The sequence below is a fragment of the Elephas maximus genome, chromosome 6, assembly GCF_024166365.1.
Source record: "Elephas maximus indicus isolate mEleMax1 chromosome 6, mEleMax1 primary haplotype, whole genome shotgun sequence".
NCBI classification, from domain to species: domain Eukaryota; kingdom Metazoa; phylum Chordata; class Mammalia; order Proboscidea; family Elephantidae; genus Elephas; species Elephas maximus.
Genome location: NC_064824.1, coordinates 120,330,420 through 120,352,102, shown reverse-complemented (window position 1 = coordinate 120,352,102; position 21,683 = coordinate 120,330,420). Strand labels below are relative to the sequence as shown.

The following is a 21,683-nucleotide window of genomic DNA, read 5'->3' as shown; positions in this document are numbered from 1 at the left end:
CCTAACCACTGGGATGTCCTGCCTCCACTGATGAAACATGGGAAAGGCATGACCATGAGGATCCCCACACTGGAACTAATGCAGCTAAATAAAGCATAACTTCCTTTATTTCCTCCCTTCTTTGGTTTTACGGAAAGGTAATTTAGGGGAGCATGTGATAATTTGTTTTCATCTACAACTCCAGTGTCCAGACCATGAGTCAGAAAATTAACCTTTTTGCTTAATATATCCATTGTACATTGAGTCTCACGCCAGTTTCCATCCCCCTAAATGGGAAGTTTTCACACAGCTAGTGGATGTTCTTCCCGTGGACACAGAGATGGCGTGCAGCTGCCTTGCCCTAAGGCCATTTTGAATGCCATGGTACTTGACAGATTGGTCTCCTTTACATGAATTCTTATCGCACCTTTTCATGAAATAGAAATTTCTATCCTGGGCATGTAATTTGCTGAGTGTTGAAAATAGCCCTTTCAGTAGGATATGAAATTATATATTTTTACGTTTGTGAAATTTTCCTTTTTTTTTTCTCACCCTAACACTCATCCCAGGTTAAATGAGACAATAAATGGAATAGTATTGAGAACTTAGGGCATTATAAAATTATGGTTATTATTTGAAAAACTCAATTTTAAGTGTCTGGGAAAAGCATGCATCCCGAATATGAACGTATTCATTTAAGTTCATTGGCAGTATCCATAAAATGCAATCAAATCAATTCAGTGTTTTTGATGCGGATGATGTGGCAACTCATGGCAAACTCAAGCGTGTCAGAGTAGCCCGGTGCTCCATAGAGTTTTTTTTTTTTTTGAAAGTAGATTGCCAGGTTTTTCTTCTGAGCCACTGGCGGGTGGACTCCAACCTCCAACCTTTTAGTTAGCAGCCTGGTGTGTTAACTGTTAGCACCACCCAGGGACTCCTTAGTTTCTCATAACCGAAAAAAAAACCAATCAGTTTTTGTTGAGTCGATTCTAATTCGGGGCGACCCCACGTGTGTCAGAGTAGAACTGTGCTCCTTAGTGTTTTCAGTGGCTGATTTTTTGGAGTCAAGTCAGTGATGACTGGAGTGGACTGGACGGATGTGGCCATTGACCTGGGTAATATTTTGTGATCTGAGTAACACATGATACTGAAAATACTGAGACGCCCACATACAAATGTCTCCTGTGTCATATCTTTCGGTTTTAAATAAAGATGTTAGGAGACACTTGAGGTTTATATAGGTAGTTAAGCATTTGGGAAATTCTGAAAGGTCACGAAACAGGACTGTACTTTCCTTGTCTTTTCTACTTTGCCTTTTCATCTGATGTAAGCTTCATTAGGAAATTACAACTATACTTCCCTGGTGACATTCATCCCCATGGAAGACTGAGTATAAGGTCAACTTGCCGGTTATAACAACTTATTGATACAAGAAGATTTCACGCGGACTATGGCACTAGTTTTTTTTTTTTTTTTTTTTAACCATTGCCTTGGATTCGCATTCTCATTCTCATTTTAACAAAAAGACCTGAAAAGATAATCAAACACTGGAGGAATTATAATAACATACATTTAACCTGCCACTTGCCTTATTGACTGTTTGTAGGTGGTTATGCTTTCTCAAGTTTTATTTGTCTTTCTGTCATCCCAAAGCTTGGCATTAAGGTGCACTCAGGCAGAATCTGATGGATTTAGTACTCATCTGTCGTGGAGAAACAGTGCGAAGGAGTGGGGTTAGCTTCTGGCAGGAGGCAACACACACAAGTGGCCAGAGCCTTGGCTCTGGAGCCATTCTCTGTGTATCTGATCCCTGTTTCACCACTTAATGAACATGGAGGTGCCCTATTCAAGTATAGCAATATTTGGGTGTCTCAGTGTTCTCGATGGAAATATATCTTTTTTCCCTTCAAAGTACCTTATAATCAGCTGATTTTTATGTCATTAGCTGCCATCAAGCCAGCCCCCAACTCATAGCTACTCCATGTCTAACAGAAGAAACCTGCGCCATCCCCATGATTGGTTATGGATCAGATCATTTATGGTCCATAGAGTTTTCACTGGCTGATTTTTTGGAAGTAGATACCGGGCCTTTCCTCCTCATCTGTCTTAGTCTGGCGGTGCTCCCTGTCCTCTTGCCTATACTGCTTACTTATTCGTTTTTTTCTGATTTGCCTCTGAAGTATAGGTGTTTACAAGGTTTTTTCTGAACTTTGCAGAATCTACTGCTCATCCATTCCTGTGACTCTTGTGCTCTTCGCAGATGGTTTCCAAATCTCAGTGTCTGGTGGCCGCTGACTTCCAGACCCACAGTGTCAGTTGCATCCCAAACATCGTGACTCAAAACATGTCAGACTGAATGATGGCCTAACGGACTTCATGCCCTTCCTTCCCAAATCGATTCCTCTTCCTCTACTCCCTATTTTGGTTATAGCATCTGTTGTGTCAGGCATTGGTCTGGAAACCTGAAAGCAGATGTGTATTTCACCTTTTCTATATCACAAAACATCCATTGGAAGTGAAATCCTGTTGATTTGGTTTCGGATAGCGCTTTCTGCCTTTTTTTAGTCAAGGGCAGGATTGGAGTGAAGTTGGCTGCTTGAAATTAGGTCAAACAATATCTACTTCATTGACTTTCAGAATAGTAGGTCACAGAGTCTGAAGGGTCTAGGTCTCAGAGTCTGAAGAGTCAAGAACAGAGAAGGAATTATGCCAAGATATCTCTGGGTTATCACTGTAGGGGCCAAGCTTTGAGGTGAATGGAATGGTCTCATAGTCTCTATTTTTCAAACGTATGCAGATGCCGCCGTGCTTAATCAAATGTAAATATATTTTAAAGAATTACCGAATGTGCCGTTTTATAAGTTTGTCGTTATCTAACTTTTCAAAGAATGCAAAAGAAAAGTGCAGTTGTCAAGGGGGTGTCATAAAAATGTTTTGATGTCATATTGTGAAACATGAATTTCAAGGGTGACTGATGATTTTTTCATTTGTTTGGAGTCACTTGTAGGGAAGAAAGTCAATCTGAGACTACATGAGTTTTCAAAAATAAGAGTTTTGGGGAGAGAAATCAAACTGAAAGTCTCAAATCACTTGTCTAGTGATTTGAGCTTAGAACTCCCACTTTTTAAAGACATATCCATTATATTCAAGATATTAGGCACCCTATGTGTGTGTATGCGTGTGTCTGTCTGTCTGTCTGTGTTTGGCAGGTGTGATAAATCTTATAGTCTGGGTCTACCAGTTGCTTGCTAGGCAATAAGGTCAATAAATGTGCAAATAAACATAAAGGTAGAAGTGCTGGGTACACAAAATAATTTGAATTCTGATTCCTGAATATATTAATGCTTGATAGAAGGGATGGCTGGTGAATTTTGGGCTTTGAAGACTGATTAAGATTGTATTATTCATAGATGATTGTGGAGGTGTGAAGAGCAATCCAAGTAAAAACAGACGGCACACAGTCTGGTTTGACTGAAGCGTAGAGTGTTTGAAGGGAGTAAGATACAAACTGGGACCAGACATGGGCACCCTTGAGTTCTCATTCCTTTGAATTTTATGCTATGTGTATTAGGAGTCATTGAAAGACACATAAGAATGACAGACACAAGCGTGAACATCCTATTTTTTTGTTACACAAAACAGGTATTTAAAGATTAACCTTAATTGGAGATAATGGCCAGTAAAGGAAATAGGAGAGAAAACAAAGGAGGAAAGATGAGAGACAGAAGAGCTGAGAAACTATAGACAAAGAAAAACGATGTTGGTTCAGAGATGGGAAGGGTGTGGCTGGGACTCTGTGGGTTGTCAGATGCTGTTGGAGGTAACCTGCTCTTGTTTATTTGGGCTGTTCGTTTAGAATGGTATCTTTGCCTTGCATTTGAAAGGCTAATTTGGTGATTTTGCCACTTTGCATGAATTGACTAGATGGGCAGTGGGTAAGGTGGTGCAGTGGTTAAGAGTTCGGTTGCTAAACAAAAGGTCAGCAGCTCAGACCCACCAGCTGCTCCTTGGAAACCCTATGGGGCAGTTCTGCTCTGTCCTATAGGTTCCTTATGAGTTGGAATCAACTGGACAGCAACAGATTTGGTGTGGTTAATGTTCTTTTACTCTTCCACCCTTCCTCAGGGGATCCTTGTAGGCAGGACTGAGTGGCAGTGCCAGCAGCAGTAACATCAGCCAAGACCAGAGAGTCCTAGGTGGGGTCTCTCTATAGCTGAAGCAGAAGAAAGCAGTTCTGTGAGGCTAGTCTGAATGGCTGAAGGAAGGAAGATGGATTTTGGTTTTCTCCCCATCAGTTGTCCCTTCTTCCTCTCCATGTCTCCTTCCATCAGCGTCTTGCTTTGGAATCCCCATTGGTTTCCCAGTTCACAGTGCATCGAGTTTGTGTCAGCTATGCTGTCTTGGAATCAAGGTACAAGCATACCTTTTCAGAAACTATGCATCACTTAAAGTACAGTAAGAAAATTAGGGCTTCCTTTGTGGCCATTAAAAATCAACAACAAGAACAAAATAATTGCCATGGAGTAGATTTTGACTCCTGTAGACCCTGGGAGTTACAGAGTAGAACTGCACTCTGTGGGCTTTCAAAGCTCTGACCTTTTGGAAGCATGTTGTCAGTCCTTTCTTCTGAGGTGCCTTTGGATGGGTTTGAATCACCAACCTTTCAGTTAATAGTCCAGCACTTAACTATTTGCACCACTCGGGGACTCTTCTGTGGCCATAAAAGCCCAAAACCAAACCTGTTGCCAGGTGAGTTGATTCCTACTCATAACGACCCTATAGGACAGAGTAGAATTGCCCTATAGGGCTTCCAGGGAGTGGCTGGTAGATTTGAACTGCTGACCTTTTCGTTAGCAGCCAAGCTCTTAACCATTTGTGCCAACAGGGCTCCATAGGACTCTCGTGTTCTCAGATTTCCTTATGGATCATGTTTTGTTACATCCTGACCTTTTGATACCTTTTTTATTTTTCTTTCTTAATTTAAAACTACATTTATAGGCACCCTAGCAGTTACACTTCACTGTCTTTTGGTTAATACACGTGCCTGCCTTGTTAGTAAAGGAGCCTTTGCCAAGTGAATTGTCTGTAGGAGGGTGTGACTAACTCAGCAGAGGGATTTATTGCTCACCCTAGCTGCCCAAACTTCCAAGCCTGCCTTTGATATGACTTAGCCTTCCCCCGCCAACCCCACCCTCTCCAACCTTCGCTGCTATCTTTTCTTAGAGAAATGATTCATATCTAAATATTTTAACTTTCCAAAGCTAAGCTGCTCTGGATTCATTTTCTGTTGGGTGATCTGAACCTTGGGTTTCCTACACCTCTGGGTGACAGGTGCTCTTAAGAAAGAAAAACATGGAAATTATACCTCCCCCATGCCCACCCTCTGAATATTATCAGCAGACCTTTCTTGCCTGCCTGGGTGAGGATTGTCTGTTTCCCTTTTGGCAACTTTCAGCCAAGACTCAAATGTTTGGAGGCTGTTTGAAGGGAAATCGAAGTCACAATGGCCAAGAAAACATAGCCAGAAGGTGAACCTGGAAAGATCTTTGTCCAGCTTGGTTCAGAGCCAGTGGATGGTCTAATTTGCCTTCTGTGTCCAGACTTCTAAAGATGGTCACCAGGACAACTCTCAGCACTCAGCTCTTCATTGTCTATGAACAGTTAATGAACAGCTACGATTACAAGGCACTAGTATCAATGGCTGTTGAGTTGACTCCAACTCATGGTGACCCCATGTTTGTTAGAGTAGAACTGTGCTCCGTAGGATTTTCAGTGGCTTACTTTTCAGAAGTAGAAAACCAGTTCTTTCTTCTAAGGCACCTCTGGGTGAACTCAAACTTCAAACTTTTCAGTTAGCAGCCGAGCACATAACTGTTTGTACCACCCAGGGGACTGCATTACAAGATTAAAAAAAAAAAAAAAAAATCCAGGGACCGACAACCTCAACACAAATGGTTTAAATGAAAGCCAAAACCAGTTGCCATCAAGTTAGTTTCGACTCACAGTGACCCTATAGGAGAGAGTAGAACTGCCCTGTAGAGTTTCAAAGGAGCGGCTGGTGGATTTGAACTGCTGACCTTTTGGTTAGCAGCTGTGCTCTTAGTCACTGTGCCACCAGGCTCCCCACTACAAGAAACTGTACTATACTTGCTAGAGATCTGGTAGTAAATGGGATGGACGCATTTGATGCTTCTGTTGAGCTAGGGATGAATTCTACAGGCGGAGATGGACAGTGAACCTCCAGACACACAGTTTATTACTGAATGACAGTTGTGTGGACAAGGAGGAGGTAGAGACGGTCTATAAGAGAGAGACTTCCTCACCTCAGCTACAGGCATCAGGGGAGTTTTCTCCTTTCTTACAAGCTGGAGTCGAAGACTGTTTTGAACTGGAGGATAAGGACTAAGGACAGCAGGGGCAATCAGGAAACAAATTTTTTAAAGGTGTGAGCAGTACCAGATCTGAATAAATCCACTCATATATCCCAGTCTTCCTTGAAACCAGCTAGCTATCTCCTACCTCCCAATTAGGTCAAATTCAACTCTGAGCAAACAGAAAGTGAAGACATCGTTTCCAAAACAACGCAGTAGTGCTGCCCACACCAACAACCTGATGTCAACTTGAAACCTAATAACTCTTTATTTCTGTTGACATGTCACCGTCTTTCTTGCCCCGGCTGTGCTCTGAGTTCCAGTTTGAATCATACTCAGGAATCTGGCCCTGGGCTGACTCCTTCGAAGTCACTGGTGCTGTCAGGCAGCTGCTTTCAAGGTATAGCCCACCTGTCAGTGGTGAGAGCCCAGGCCTGGCCACTGGGCCTCGTTAAGGCTGTTGCATTAGCACACGTGGGAGGCATTCTTGAGCTGTAATTAGTGGGGAAGTGGTAGCCCCTGTGCAGATACATCTAGACATGACTCATTTTGAAGGACAAAGCCAAGGGGGGAGAGGTGGAAAAAACCTCAAAATTTGCTCTTTATGTCACTAGTTTGGAATCTTCAGTCCATGTAAAAGAACATCTTGTGACCTTGGGGAAGAGCAAAGTTAGTTTCTACATCATTTGCTTGGAAATTGCCTACAGATCCTAGTTCCACGGCCTCTACCCTGGTCCACGTGGCCACCACCTCTCCCCTAGACTGCCCCTAAAGATCTCCTAAGTGGTCCCCTTGCTTCTGTTATTGCTTCCTCTGATCCATTGTGCATCAGTAGCCAATGGTTTTTTAAAAACATCTCTTTCAAATCACATTGTCATTTTTAGAATAAAATCTAAACTCCTCATTGAATTAAGGCTCTAGAATGTGGAATCTGCTGATGTCTGTGATCTCTTACTTTAGCCTTCCCTCTGGTGAAGTCCCAGCTACAGTCTCGTCTTTCTGTTCCTCTAATACGTGCTCACCGAAGGGACTTTGCAATTGTCTTCTTTTCATTGAATGTTCCCCCCACTTAAATTTTCACGTTTGCTGGCCCTTTCTTATCTCAAGGCTTGACTTAGGTGTTACCTATAAAAGGCCTTTCCCAAGAAGCTGCTCTAAATCCCTTACCCCTCCACCATCAATCTCTGTTACACCATCCAGCTTTATTCTCTTAAGTTATATCCTCACCAAGAGAAACGTGTGCTCCCCTGGAGAGCACAGCACTTGTCTGTTTTCTCCTCTCTACGTTGGTCATGTGTAGGCGCTCAACAATACATGTTGAATAAATGAACTTTGCCACCTTAGAGAAAAGGTATTCCTTTCCCTGTTATCTTTTCTGACCTGCTTTATTAGCAGGTTGTGGAGTGCAGGAACACTCGGGAATGTCTGCTAAGCCAGGTAAGAGACAGTTCTATAAAAACTTGAAGTTATGAATTTATTAGAAAAAGAGTTGTTTCTATAAACCGTTCGTTCAGTCCCTCGCTCATGATCCTGTGGCTGGTAAATGGCAGAACTTGGATCCTGTGTAGTGAAGAGCGGCCTGCTCAAGTCCTAGAAGGGAACATATACGCGTACAGGACTGTTGTTGTTAGGTGCCACCATGTCGTTTTCAACTCCTAGTGACCCCGTGTGATAGTAGAACCGTCCTAAAGAGGGTTTTCTTGACTGTAATGTTTATGGGAACAGATCACCAGGTCTTGTCTCCCGTGGAGCTGCTGGGTGGGTTTGAACTGCCAACCTTGCGAGCTCCTTACATACTGGACGACTCTGCTGAATGGCATTTGAACCAAGACACGAGTGACTTTAGCGTTTATTAAAACAGATTATATCAGAATCGTTGACTCTATCAGATCATGACTTGGAATTTTAGAGGTTAAAAAGAGAGGTTCTAAATTATTTAATTGGTGCCCTCAGAAGAAGCTGAGGCCAGAGACACTCAGTGGGTAAATGCTGAACTGAACCGGGTCAGCTCACCACCGAGTTCAGGCTCTTCCCAGTCTTCACAGGGATTCGCTTCCTGCACTTCTACCTATGCCAGGAATAGATTCGTGGTTGCTTTTTTGACATACCAAGCATAACCTTGACATAGCCTTGAGGAAAACAGCTTCATTTTTGTCCATGAAGGTGATATCCACCTGCCAACATTTTTTCCTGCTGTTATTTTTTTTTCTGGGGAGGAGGGAGAAGATTTTATGACTTTATTTTATTATTATCTTTTCCTTCAAATCAGAGCCACTTTCAGAAAGATCCTGCCTCAGGGCTAGGAAAGAAACCTTTCCTGTTCTAATAAATAAAACACAGGTCTTCTCATGGTCTCAGGGCTCTAATGATTTTCAAGTGATTCCTGATACGCTCAGCAGGGAAGAGTACCTTAACAAAGAGATGTTAAACCATTTTCCTAAATCCAGGTAGACTGCCTTCTGTAAATAGAATCCTAGAAAAAGTAATCAACCTCCTTACCCTGTATAATAATTTTTTGAAGGTTAGTCTAGAGGTTTGGTTTGGAGGAGTAAAGATTTGTGTCCATCTGATAGGAATTTAGGCTTTGTGGTGATATACTAGAAACCCTGATGATGTAGTGGTTAAGTGTGATGGCTGCTAACCAGAAGGTTGGCAGTTCGAATCCACCAGGTGCTCCTTGGAAACTCTGTGGGGCAGTTCTACTCTGTCCTTTAGGGTCGCTATGAGTCAGAATCTACTCGACAGCAGTAAGTTTGAGTGAGTGAGTGATACACCGTTGTTTTGGGCTTGATAATAAGCCTGGTTGGCTCTCCTGTCTTCTCTTTAAATGGGTCTGCTCTCACTATGATCCCCGTCCATATTTTACGAGGAGTTGTTTCCCTTTTTATTTCTTCATGACCCAACACTGTGGGAAGAGTCAGCATCACGGCCTGTTTTTGTAATTATTAGTATCAATTTTCCTCACGTTGCTTGTGCTTAATATTTGGGATGGAATCATTACAGACACATGAGCAGATTACGACTTGCTATTTCCCCGGGCATTCCTGTTTGTGATTTATAATTTATACATGAAAAAATTGACTGACCTAACTGATAATCCTTCCAAGCAAAAGATAAACATACAAGTCATCAGTGTAAGTCAGATGTACTTGAAAGGGACAAAGAATTCACCTGCAAGCGCTTTTGGCATCTTGCCCCTTCCCATGAATTCAAACTGATGACAGAGAATGTCAAGGCTGCCAAAGCACTTTCCAGGAGAACCTCCCAGAGCCCCCAAGGGGAACTAGCCCCGCTCTGTCCCCACTAGCCATATGGTAATGAGGATCTAGAGGCCAACCCTTTGTGTTTTACAAGACAGAATCAAATGGAGGTGAGAGAACTGGTCCTTGTGCTTTGCAGTGCAGATTTGTGAATGTGTAGCTCCGTGTGGTCCCATAGAAAGTTCAGAGGTAAGCCCCCACAGTGGGGACAGTTAAGTGGTAGAATTTTCACCCTTCATGCAGGAGACCCAGGTTCGATTCCCAGCCAGTACGCCTCCTGCACAGGCATACCCATCTGTCAGTGGAAGTTTGCATGTTGCTATCAGGCTGAACAGATTTCAGCGGAGCTTCCAGACTAAGATAGATTAGGAAGAAAGGCCTGGCAATCTACCTCTGAAAATCAGCTAGTGAAAACTCTATGGATCACTACCCTCCGATCCAAAGGCGATCATGGGCATGGCGCAGGACTGGGGAGTGTTTCTTTCCGTTGTGCATGGGGCTGTCATGAGCCAGGTGCCAACTCACAGCAGCTAACAACAAGCTCTGAAAAGTTTACCAGTTTATCATTGTCAAGTTGGGTGCAGTGTCACCGTGAATATTTCCGCTAGCAGTTTAACCTAATTTTGGGGACAACAGTCTTACTGTGGACCTGATGAGTTAATAAAACAACAAAAACATAACCTGTTGCCATAGATGCTATAGGACAGAGCAGAACTGTCCCATAGGGCTCCCAAGGCTGTAGTCTTTTACGGAAGAAGACTGCCGCATCTTTCTCCTGTGGAGCAGCTGGTGGGTTCGAACCACCAACGTTTCAGTTAGCAGCTGAGCTCTTGACCACTGTACCATCAGGCTCCTTCCTAATGAGTTTAGAATGCACTGAATAAATTTTCAAGCCCCCCAGCTTGCAGGAGTGTAACTGAATTGGTGGGAGTGGTGGGTTGCTCCTAGAACTATAATACATAATACACAAGGTCCTTGTGTGGAGCTAACAGTTTGTGCCTCACTACTAATCTAAAGGCTGGTGGTTTGAACCTACCCAGAGGCACCACAGAAGAAGGGCCTGGCAATCTACTTCCATAAAAATTACAGCCAAGAAAACACTATGGAGCAGTTCTACTTTGTAACACAGGGGGTCGCTATGAGTTGAAATGGACTATAATATATAATATATAACTCTGGTGGCAGTGGGTGTGGTTTTAACCCTGGTGGCATAGTGGTTAAGAGCTACCGCTGCTAACCAAAAGGCCGGCAGTTCTAATCCATCAGGCGCCCCTTGGAAACCATATGGGGCAGTTCTACTCTGTCCTGTAGGGTCGCTATGAGTAGGAATCGACTAGACGGCAACAGGTTATGGGTAACTGTGTAATAGCAAGGTCATCCCTGTGGTCTCAAGGGCTTTGGCAGCTGATTCCTGCTCTGATCTCTCTGACTGCCTCTGTACTGCACCAAAAAGGGACAGTGGAAATTCCCCATAAATTTCACTCAGTCTAGACTAGTTCTCTTCAGGGAGCACCTGAAGAATTATTTTGCTCTCCTGAGACAGCAGCAATGTTGGACTAATCCAACACGTATAATATTAAATGCTGGCAGGTAGTTAAATAAAAATCTGCGAGCCACTTCATACAATACCAAAAACATCTGTCTGATCCAATCATGTCAGTTTCACATTAATCACTTTTATTCTTATTATGTGTACTCAGAATTGGAGAATCGTCTTTCAAAAAACTCTTGCTACACTAATTTTTAAAAAGTAAATGGTAAAGGGGCCCGTGATCAAAAAACCTCAGCAGAAAATTCTAACACGTTGCTAATAACGAACGTGGGGGAATTCAGGCTTTTAAAGCTTCTTTTATTTTTATGGCGTAGTGGTTAAGAGCTACTGCTGCTAACCAAAAGGTCGGCACTTTGAATCTACCAGGTGCTCCTTGTAAACTCTATGGGGCGGTTCTACTCTGTCATATGGGGTCGCTATGAGTTGGAATTGATTGGACGGCAATGGGTTTTTTGGTTCGTTTTATTTTTAAGATGCCGGGGCCCAATCAACACAACAGTAAAGAAGAGAGGCACAGAGCAGTTATTGCCGAAGTCATTGCAGCCGCATAAATCATGATTCCTGACAACTCAGGCGGTAAAGTCGTTTGGATGACAATGACTAGCAACACTGCCCGAGTTAATCAAATAATTATTTAACACGTGTTTCTATTGGTGTGGCCCTGGCTTCAGAGCATATTTCATTCTTTCCCAGCCTTCCTTACAACCTTCACTTTTTTTTTTTTTTTAAATAGAGAAATGGGGCAAGTATATAGGATGTACACAGAGCTAATGAGAGCAGTACTTCTCTCTCCAGTTGGGCTGTGGTCGCCCTTATTAAAAATAATAAAAAGTCATTGAAATTTGAACATAAGGTTTATTCTGAGCAGTTATTCTATATGCATCTAGGGAGACCATTTTGATTCCAGAAAAAGCAAATGGCTCAAAGAAGAGAAGAGGAGGGAACATATATAGAAGATCCACCAGTGGCTAAACTTAACATAATTGATTGGACCTTGCCCTCCCGCTTTTACTGAGACCTACAGGTCACAAGATGGTCTCTGGCCCCCTACCCAGACATATCTTCTGCAATTCAAATTCAGCAAGCCAGGCTTCCAAGGGGAAAGAAAAGATTTGCAACTTTGGGTGAGAGAAAAACCTCTGGCAGGATTAATTTTGGTCTGAGATTTCTTTAAAGTGATATTTGGTTTCCTGGGTAAGAATTCCCAAATCAAAGGAAGATATCTGCTATCAGTTTCTCCCTTTGACACCATTAAAAGAGCGTCTTTGTTTGGAGCCCTGGTGGCGCAGTGGTTAAGAGCTCAGGCTGCTAACCAAAAGGTCAGTAGTATGAATCTACCAGGTGCTCCTTGGAAACCCTCTGGGGCAGTTCTACTGTGTCCCATAGGGTTGCTACGAGTCAGAATTGACTCTGCAGCAATGGGGTTGGTTTTGGTTTGTCTAAATCAGGAGTCCCTGGGTGGTGCAAATAGTTAATGCCCTTGGCTTTTAACTGAAAGGTTAGAGGTTCAGGTACCCCCAGAAGTGCCATGGAAGAAAGGCCTGGCAATCTACTTTCGAAAAGTCAGTCACTGAAAATTCTGTGGAACAGAGTTCTGTTCTGATACACGAGCAGTCATCATAGCTGGAATCAACACCAAGCCAACTGGTTGTCTAAATCAGCTGTGATTTCCTCCTCACTGGCAATCAATCAATATTATTGCAGCTTCGTCTAGATGGAACCAGCTTCCTGGCTGAACTCTGCTTTTTCTTCAAGAGCACTCAACTAAGGGGTGCCAATTTTCGACTCAGTTCCTTCTCCAAGCAGATACTCTGGGTTAGGTGCACAAGAAAAGTCCCACTGAAGTTGGCAGGTCTGCTCGCTCTCGAAGGCAACAGCTTCATATCCTCTGCTTCCTAGCAGGTAGTATACGCTCAATAAATAGTCACTATCACTATTGCTGTTATTATGTAAAAAAAAAAAAAAAAGAATTTTTTTTTAAATAAAATAATAAATGTTTGCTAAAACATGAATGGTTAAGTGAATGAGTAAATGTACACACCCCGTAACGGGTGAAAATTTACATAACCATCCTGATCACGTAGACTCGAGTATTACATTCAGACAGCAGGCTGGCTGCGGGGTAGCGTGAGGAGGGGAAGAAGAAAAGAACAGCGAACAGCTGCTGTCTTTTTTCGGGGCTCTGACCTGTTATTTGTGATCAGTGGCTGTGTAACGAGCCACTAGTCTTTATGCACCTCAAATATGAAAGGACCAAGAAGACAATAGCAACTCTTTAAAAGCCGGACCCTCTCCGAAATGTCACGGGTAATCAAGTTCAGTGTTAATGGCTTTTGATTTGCATGCCATTGCTGTGATTGATATACCAGCGGTGGTGAGGATTGATAGTTTATATGGCAGCGCTTATTTAAGTCTTTCAAAAGGATTTCCATATATTTTCAGTAATTTCATGTTCAAATTCAAGGCAGGGATTTTTTTTTTTTTCTTTAACTTGATTAATCACTTTCTGTATTTAACACATCTTAATAAAGTGTCCAATGAGCTCAAGCATAACAGCAATTGTGAGGATGGCGCAGGACAGGGCAGTGTTTCACTCTGTCATACATAGGGTCTCTGTGAGTCGGAACTGACCTGAAGGCACCTAACAATAAAGTATTTGCTTTTCTTCTTTTAGAAAAAAAATATTTTGGATTGTTTCTCTTACATTCCTTTTCTACTCAAAACTTCAACATGTTTAAAAAAGAAAGTCAGCTTAAATCTTTGTTTTGACCTTAAAGGCATTATTATACATCATACAATTAATTTCTGCTCAATCTACTTGAATTTGTATTTTCAATACGGTCAATATGTTGAGAAAAAAATCAAATGAACATTTCTTTAATCTCAGAGCACACCACAGTCATAGTCATTGATATATGAAATTTAGGCATAAGAAAAATGGAGAAAAAAAAAAAACCTGCAAAATGTGTAGAATGTTAGGGATTAGATTAAGGAGCCTTGGTGGTACAGTGGTTAAAGCATTCAGCTGCTAACCAAAAGGTCAGGGGTTCAAAGCCACCAGCTGCTCCCAGGGAGAAAGACGGGGCAGTCGGCTTCCACAGAGATTTATAGCCTTGGAAACCCAATGGGGTTGCTGTGAGTTGGAATCAGCTCAGTGGTAGTAGGTTTGCTTTGGTTGTTTGTTTTTTTCAATCTAATAATCTACATACTTTAAAAAATATTGTAATGACACGTTGCTGTGCTGCCTTCTATTTTAACATTGTCACCCCTTATCAAATGGAAATAATTTATATATTGATTTTAACACAGTACAGTGATCGATTGTGATTTTTTTACAACTTCATATTAGCTCTCACCTTAAGACGGAAAAAAAAAAAAAGGTCAATAATCAAAGTAACCAAAAGTTCCTAACTGTCCTGTTGTCAAACCCGGTAGCAACCTTTGGGCCTTTGGGACAGAATGAATTACGTTACATCTTTTTCAAGAATGCTGCAGCCCTTCACTTGTCCTATCAGTCACATCGACATTTAGAAGTCTAATTGCCTTTGCCCGGAGCCCTTAAAATTTCCCGGGTGAGATAGAGAGAACCCCAGGCTTGCCAGGCAGAGATGGGAGATGGTAGTCTTCATTTCCATCAGTACCTTTACACAGGTACTGAGGAGGGCTGCCTTGATGCAGCACTTCCGACGATGGAATTAGGTTTTGTTGATGTGCAGGTCCTGGTTGCGCAGTGGTTGAGTGCTTGGCTGCTAACCAAAAAGTAGGTGGTTCAAAGCCACCAGCGCCCTGAAGGAGAAAGAGGTGGCAGTCTGCTTCTTTAAAGATTTACAACCTTGTAAACCCTGTGGGGGCATTTCTACTGTGTCCTGTAGGGTGGCTATGAGTCAGAATCGACTGGATGGCAGTGGGTTTGGTTTTAGAATGTGCAAGTCTAAGGAGCCCTGGTGATGCAGTGGTTAAGGGCTTAGCTGCTAACGAAAGTTCTGTGTTTGGAACCCATCAGTCACTCTGAGGGAGAAAATGGTGGCAGCCTACTTCCATAACCCTCTGGGCCAAGTTCTACTCTGTCCTATCCGGGCTTGACTTGAAGGCACACCACAACAGTGTGCCAGTTTGTTATTTGAATTGACTGTCTCCAAAATTTGCCAAAGATAAATAGTTCCTCAAATAATTAGATTGTCTGCTTTAAAGGCAAGAAGGAAAAATAATAATCTGTTTTCTCCCTTGCATCCTGTTTGTTCGTGTTCTATTTTTATGGAGTTGATTTAAATTTAGCAGGCTTTACGTGAACTTGCTTCTAGAGGGTTTACTGCATCTTATGTCAAAACCATCTACATCTGACATTTCAGAATTACCCACCTACTTATGGAATTATACTCCATTCTGTTCTTGAAAGAGCAAGTTAATTTTCAGCAGCGCTTCTTCTGTTACGTTTCCCCTTTTGTCTGTTTACCTGAGAGCTAGCTCTCAGGTAAGAGAGGAAAGAATGGAAGGGTATGGAGGACACAGGATAGAACTATGGGTTGCTCGAGGGGGTGACCTGGATTCTAAACTATTGATGGAAAGACAAAACCTTGAGAATGCAACTCAATAATTTATTTAATTTGTATTTATTTGTTCACATATGCTTATTAGGGTGTCTCATGGATTGAACTATGTCCCCCCAAAATGTGTGCTTGTCCTCCATTTTGTGATCGTAATCTGATGTTAGAGAGGTTTAGGGTGGTATTGTAACACCCTTACCCAGGTCACATTCCTGATCTAAGGTAAAGGGAGTTTCCCTGGGGTGTGGCCTGCACCACCTTTTATCTCTCAGGAGATAAAAAAAGAAAGCGAAGAAAGCAGAGAGTTGGGGACCTCTTACCGCCAAGAAAGCAGTGCTGGGAACAGAGCCTGTCCTTTGGACCTGGGGTCCCTGCGCCTGACAAGCTCCTCAACCAGGGGACGATAGAGGACAAGGACCTTCCTCTAGAGCCAATAGAGAGAGAGAGCCTTCCCCTGGAGCCAACGCCCTGAATTTGGACTTGTAACCTACTAGACTGTGAGAAAATAAATTTCTCTTTGTTAAAGCCATCCACTTGTGGTATTTCTGTTATAACAGCACTAGATGACTAAGACAGAGGGTCAGCAAAAAGGAGGAAGACCTCAATGAGATGGGTTGACACAGTGGATGCAACTGTGGGCTCAAGCATAACAATGGTCATGAGGAGGGTGGAGGACTGGGTCGTGTTTCCTTCCGTTGTATATAGGGTTGCTATGAGTCGGAATCGACTGGATGGCACCTAACAAGAGCTACAACAACTTATTTTAAAAAAATTGATTTTGATCAGCCACCTGTCTTGCCTGCGGTCACAAAGCAAGCAGTCGGTTTGGTTTGGTTAGTCTTATCAGAATAGAAGTTGAGACAGCAGCAGTGCCTTTTATTTCTCAGAAGTTTTTAAATGTGTTCTCTTTTCCCAGTGGTATGAAGCACGTGTAGGCCCTTTTTTGTTGGTGTTGCTCTTCCGCTTCCCCTATGAATTTTTAGATGTTGATACTTGATGAAATCGTGGCCCATGGGATCAGTCAGGAGTACACAGGCTTTTTTCCAAATGAATTCATGTATATTTATTCTTGGTAACATGACAATACCAGCTTCGAGGGAAATTTGATGAAGGGGGGACAGACTAAAAGTTGGAAAAAAAATCAAACATTCAGATGGGAGAAAATAAAAGTCATTTGTGCCTTCTTGGCCATCCTTATAGCACCAAGTGACCATTTTTCTACAAGTTGCCTTTGTTGCTGTGACTGAGTGACAGTTGGAACCTGGTGCGTTTGTGTCCCTGTTCAGGGACTCATTGGGACTCACTGTGTTTGATGTGGGAAGGCCAGGCTTGACCCCTAGCGTGTCTTCCTGCCAAAGCCAGGGTTCCTGATTTTAATGGAAACCCTTGGGCCATTATAAGCCTGACCAGAGAACACCTTGCAGGTCGAACCTTATCTAATGTGTATAAACCTGACACGCATACATCTTAGTCGTTGCAACCACTTGTTTTTCTAAGATGCTCTGGTCCAGTGAAAGACAAAAGCAAATAAGGGAGAGATTGATCTCCGAGTGCTTTTATTGTCGGTGCTCCAGAGTCGTAAAGTTTTGACTCGTTAAAAAGGAAATTCCATAAACAACATGAGTTAATAAGAGTGAAGTAACTGTGCCTTCCTTGAGCTCCTGCTAAACCCCCTTTCCGCTTGCCATTACATGAACATGATTGAGAAAATGCCAACAGGATGTGCATGAGAGAGGAACAGACTTCAACTGAAAGCCCATATGGATGCCTGGTGGATGAGTAATGGCAGAGGAATCGTGGCCATATCTCTACAGATAATCAAGGAATTTTGTGGCTCTCTTTTATCTACAAGTTTCCATAAGATCTGCTGGCTGGCACGGTTGGTCTCTTGTTGTCAGGCTGATGGAAAATGCCTAATGGAGCCTCTCCCAGGTGGTGTTTTTGATAGTATTAACCAAACCAAAAAACCCGTGGCCGTGGAGTCGATTCCAACTCATGGCGACCCCACATGCATCAGAGTAGAACTGCCCTCGATAGGGTTTTTGTGGCTGTGGCAGTTCAGAAGCAGATCTGCAGATCTTCAGGCCTTTCTTCCGAGGCACCTCTGGGTGAGTTCAAACCACCAGCCTTTCAGTTAGTAGCCCAGTGCTTTACCACTTGTGCCGCCCTAGGGCTCCTTTTGATAGTATAGAAACATCTGGAAGTCACGGTAAATAGAGAGAATTGTTAGTGAATCATGCATGAAAGACTGTGGGTAGCTTTCGCATTTTTATCTCTGGTCTTATGAAATTACTTTTAGTGGCTGTATCTCTGTGGAATTAATGCTGCTGGTGTTGGTCCATTTTTTATTTCGTGTTGGGACAGATTTAGGAAGTGATCACGAAGGACATAGGGGGCGGAGGTGTGGGAGAAAGGTAAGGCCCTATTAATTATATTTTATTATGAGGTTTCACAAAATTATTGAGTTTTTCCACATTAGTAGAAATAGTCCTCAGTGTCAGTGTGCAGTTTATAAAGATGAAGTCATAGAAAGCAAGTCAGGTGCGTAAAGAACTATATGGCCTGTGTTGTCTGCCCCAGCCTCTTGGGGTAAGTGTATGTAGGGAGGGCAGGTGTTGAAAATGGAGGAGAGGGAAGAACAGGAGGCTTTTATTAATTTGAGAATAAACACAAAATATTTGCTGTCGTGGATTGAATTATGTCCCCCTAAAAATATGTTAAAAAAAAAATCTTTTTTTTTTTATTTTAAATATGTGTATTAACTTGGTTAGGCCATGATTCACAGTATTCTGTGGTTGTCCTCCATTTTGTGATCGTAGTTTTATGTTAGAGAGGATTAGGGTTGTATTGTAACACCCTTACCAGGTCACATCCCTGATCCAACTAAAGGGAGTTTCCCTGGGGTGTGGTCTGTACTGCCTTTTATCTCTCAAGAGATAAAAGGAAAGGGAAGCTGGCAGAGAATGGGGATGTCATACCACCAAGAAAGCAGCACCAGGAGCAGAGCGTGTCCGTTGGACCCTGGGTCCCGCACCTGGCCAGGGGAAGATTGAGGACAAGGACCTTCCTCCAGAGCCAACAGAGAGAGAAAGCCTTCACTTGGAGCAGATGCCCTGAATTTGGACTTTTAGCCTACTTTACTGTGAGGAAATAAACTCTTTGTTAAAGCCATCCACTTGTGGTATTTCTGTTATAGCAGCACTAGGTGACTAAGACAGCAGGTTTTGAAAAATGGAGAACAGGAGGCTTTCATTAATTTGAGAATAAACACAAAATATTTGCTGTTTGTAAAAAAAAAAAGAAAAGCAATCCTAACATACTATATTCCAGAGTCTACAGCTGGCAGTAGTTTATACTACTTTCTCTTGAGATTGTGATCCATGTCTTATAAACTTGGCCGCTTTTGGTTTTTTCCCTTTGGTTCGCTCTCTCTCAGGCTGTAATTAGGAAATAATCACCAACCAAGGTCTTGCTAACACCTGGAGACACTTCAAACTGGTTGGTTAAAGACTGCTGTCGGATTCCATAGGATGTGACTAAGAGTACAGGTGTCAGGATACTTGGGGTCAAAGCTCCTCTTACCAGACGCATGGACCTGTACCAGCCATCGCAGCCACTCAAAGGCAGTATGGAAAAGGGATGCTGTAAGGATGAAACAAAACAATGCATATAAAGGGTAAACAGGGTTCCTGGCACATAGGAACCAAACCCATTGCTGTAGAGTTGGTTCTGACTCATGGTGACCTCATGTGTTACAGAGTAAAACTGAGCTCCATATGGTTTTCTTGGCTGTAATCTTTACGGAAGCAGATCTGACAGGCCCTTCTTTTGCAGAGCCACTGGGTAGGTTCAAATGCCGATAGCAAACCATTTATACCACCCAGGGACCTTGGCACATAGGAAGAGAAAATGTCTTCTGAAGGGTTCCTTGCCACCTGCCCAGATGTTGACAGCCTTTAAAGAGCTATCATAATTAAAGTTTTCCATTGCTTTATTCACTCTCTGGAGCCAAATGATCAGTAGTGATTAGAAAACGAATCTCCCTTCTTTGGAATCAAGGAGGAGGCCCTGCAGTTTGCTTTGCTGTATAAGCAGAGGCTTATATTTGTTTCTGTTTGTTTTCTTCCCTCTAGCCTGCAAAATTGGCTATTACAAGGCTCTCTCCACGGATGCCACCTGTGCCAAGTGTCCCCCTCACAGCTACTCTGTCTGGGAAGGCGCCACCTCCTGCACCTGTGACCGGGGCTTTTTCAGGGCCGACAAGGACGCTGCCTCCATACCCTGCACCCGTAAGTTGATGCGCGTCTTCTGTTTCTGAGATGCCAGCAGCTTTCATCACCACCTAGCGGGACGCTTCCGGGCATCTCCCAGGAGAACCACACAGGGGGCAAATTAGATCTAAGATGCATTTTTTTTCCCCTCAATCATAGCAGGGGAAATGCTTAGGAAAAGAACAGGTCTTTTTCGCTGTTCTGGTTGCTTTAAATGCACAGCTGCCAACAGACGACTTTGAGGAGCACAGATTGAGTGTTCAGGGGTTGTCTGACGGTGTAATTAGCGCTGAGATTGGAATTTATAAATGGCTTTACTGTTTCACAGAGGACTCCCGGGGGCCTCTTGACAGCCTGGGGAGAAGTGCATATAGGGCAGGGTGATGTGGGTGGGATCTCATGTGGGAAAGTGGTGTCAGTCCCGCAAAGGGGCGGTGCAGTGTGCACTGAGGTCATGGCTTGTGCCGTCATCACACCTCTTCCTTCTTTCCTCATAGTTTTGTATTCATAACACTTAGGCCCGAATCCTAATAAATGCTTGCTTAATGATAGGTGCTTAATAACTGTTGGGTTAATGAATGGATGGGGTTGGCAAACTTAGAACACAGGGGAGTAGAGAAATCTTTTCTCACACTGTATGTGGACAGTGTTTCTGGGTGTTGCCATTCCTTCCATGTATGTTCTGGGGTTTCGCAGACCCTGCAGTGGGTATCACCTGGGCCATGCCAGGAAGCGGTGGGCCCAGGTATTCCACCAGTCAGTGCTGTGTATGTGGGCATATAGCATAGTGGCTAAGTGCACAGACTTTTCACAGGCTTTAGGTTTACTTCCCTGCCCCCCTAGCTGGATGACTGACTTAGCCTCTTTAGTCTCAGTTTTCTCATCTGTAGAATGGAGCCAATAATAGAACCTCCCTCCTGGCTGTTGGTTGTGAACAGCTTCATGTTGTTCACATACTAGATAGAATGCATAAAATGTTGCTTTGACTGTTGTTATGACTGTAATTATTTCGTTTCTTAATTGTCATAAACTCCATCTGGGCCTGCCTGGAGCCAACATCCCTGCAGATAGAAGTTTTTTGTTTGTTTGTTTGTTTGTCTTCAAGAGCAGCTTGGACTGCTGCAAGGCTCTTGTCTAACCCAGTTAAGTGTGACCTTTAAAAGGACTGGAGAGCAAGATTTCAGGTCTATTCCACGTTTGCCCTGAAACTGCCCTAACATTCCAAGTTTCTTTTATAACGAGAGACAGTAGTAATAATAATAGCAACAACCATTTAATAATTGTACCAGCTAATATGTTAGGCACTTGTCAGAAACCTTACCATTCACTGTTGTTGCCAGTTGCCGGCAAGTCGGTTCTGACTCATGACGACCCCATATGTGCAGAATAGAGCTGCTCCGTGGATTGAGGTATGATTGTATTATGAACCTTATGGAATTCGTCTTTGAAGGCAGGAGGGAGTGGCTTTTTCTCCCAGGTATTTGTCCGTCCTGTGATTCTGATCTCTTAGCTAGTCTTCTGCGTGACCACTTGCCCATCACTTAACTGATACGGCTTGCTACTGGGGAGTTCCTAAACTCCATGAGGTTCATAATACAGTCACACCTCAAACCATGGAGCACATGACTATGTTTCTGGAATGTTTAAGAAGGATGTGGTAGCTGAGCACTTGGAATTTTGTTTCTGTAGGAAAAAAAAATGTTAGC

The 21,683-nt window shown here is 43.0% G+C and overlaps 1 protein-coding gene across 4 annotated transcripts in view; it reads left to right on the top strand.

Moving 5' to 3' along the window:
• Positions 1-21,683, top strand: part of EPHA4 (EPH receptor A4) — a 167,690-nt gene that overhangs the window by 52,539 nt on the left and 93,468 nt on the right. For all 4 annotated transcript variants that reach the window (XR_007517971.1, XM_049888303.1, XM_049888304.1 and 1 more), the window contains exon 4: positions 19,840-19,995. Coding sequence is in view for 3 of the 4 variants with exons in the window: in XM_049888303.1 (XP_049744260.1) it covers positions 19,840-19,995 (156 nt within the window). In the remaining variant the exon portion in view is untranslated. The remainder of the gene's footprint in view (positions 1-19,839; positions 19,996-21,683) is intronic.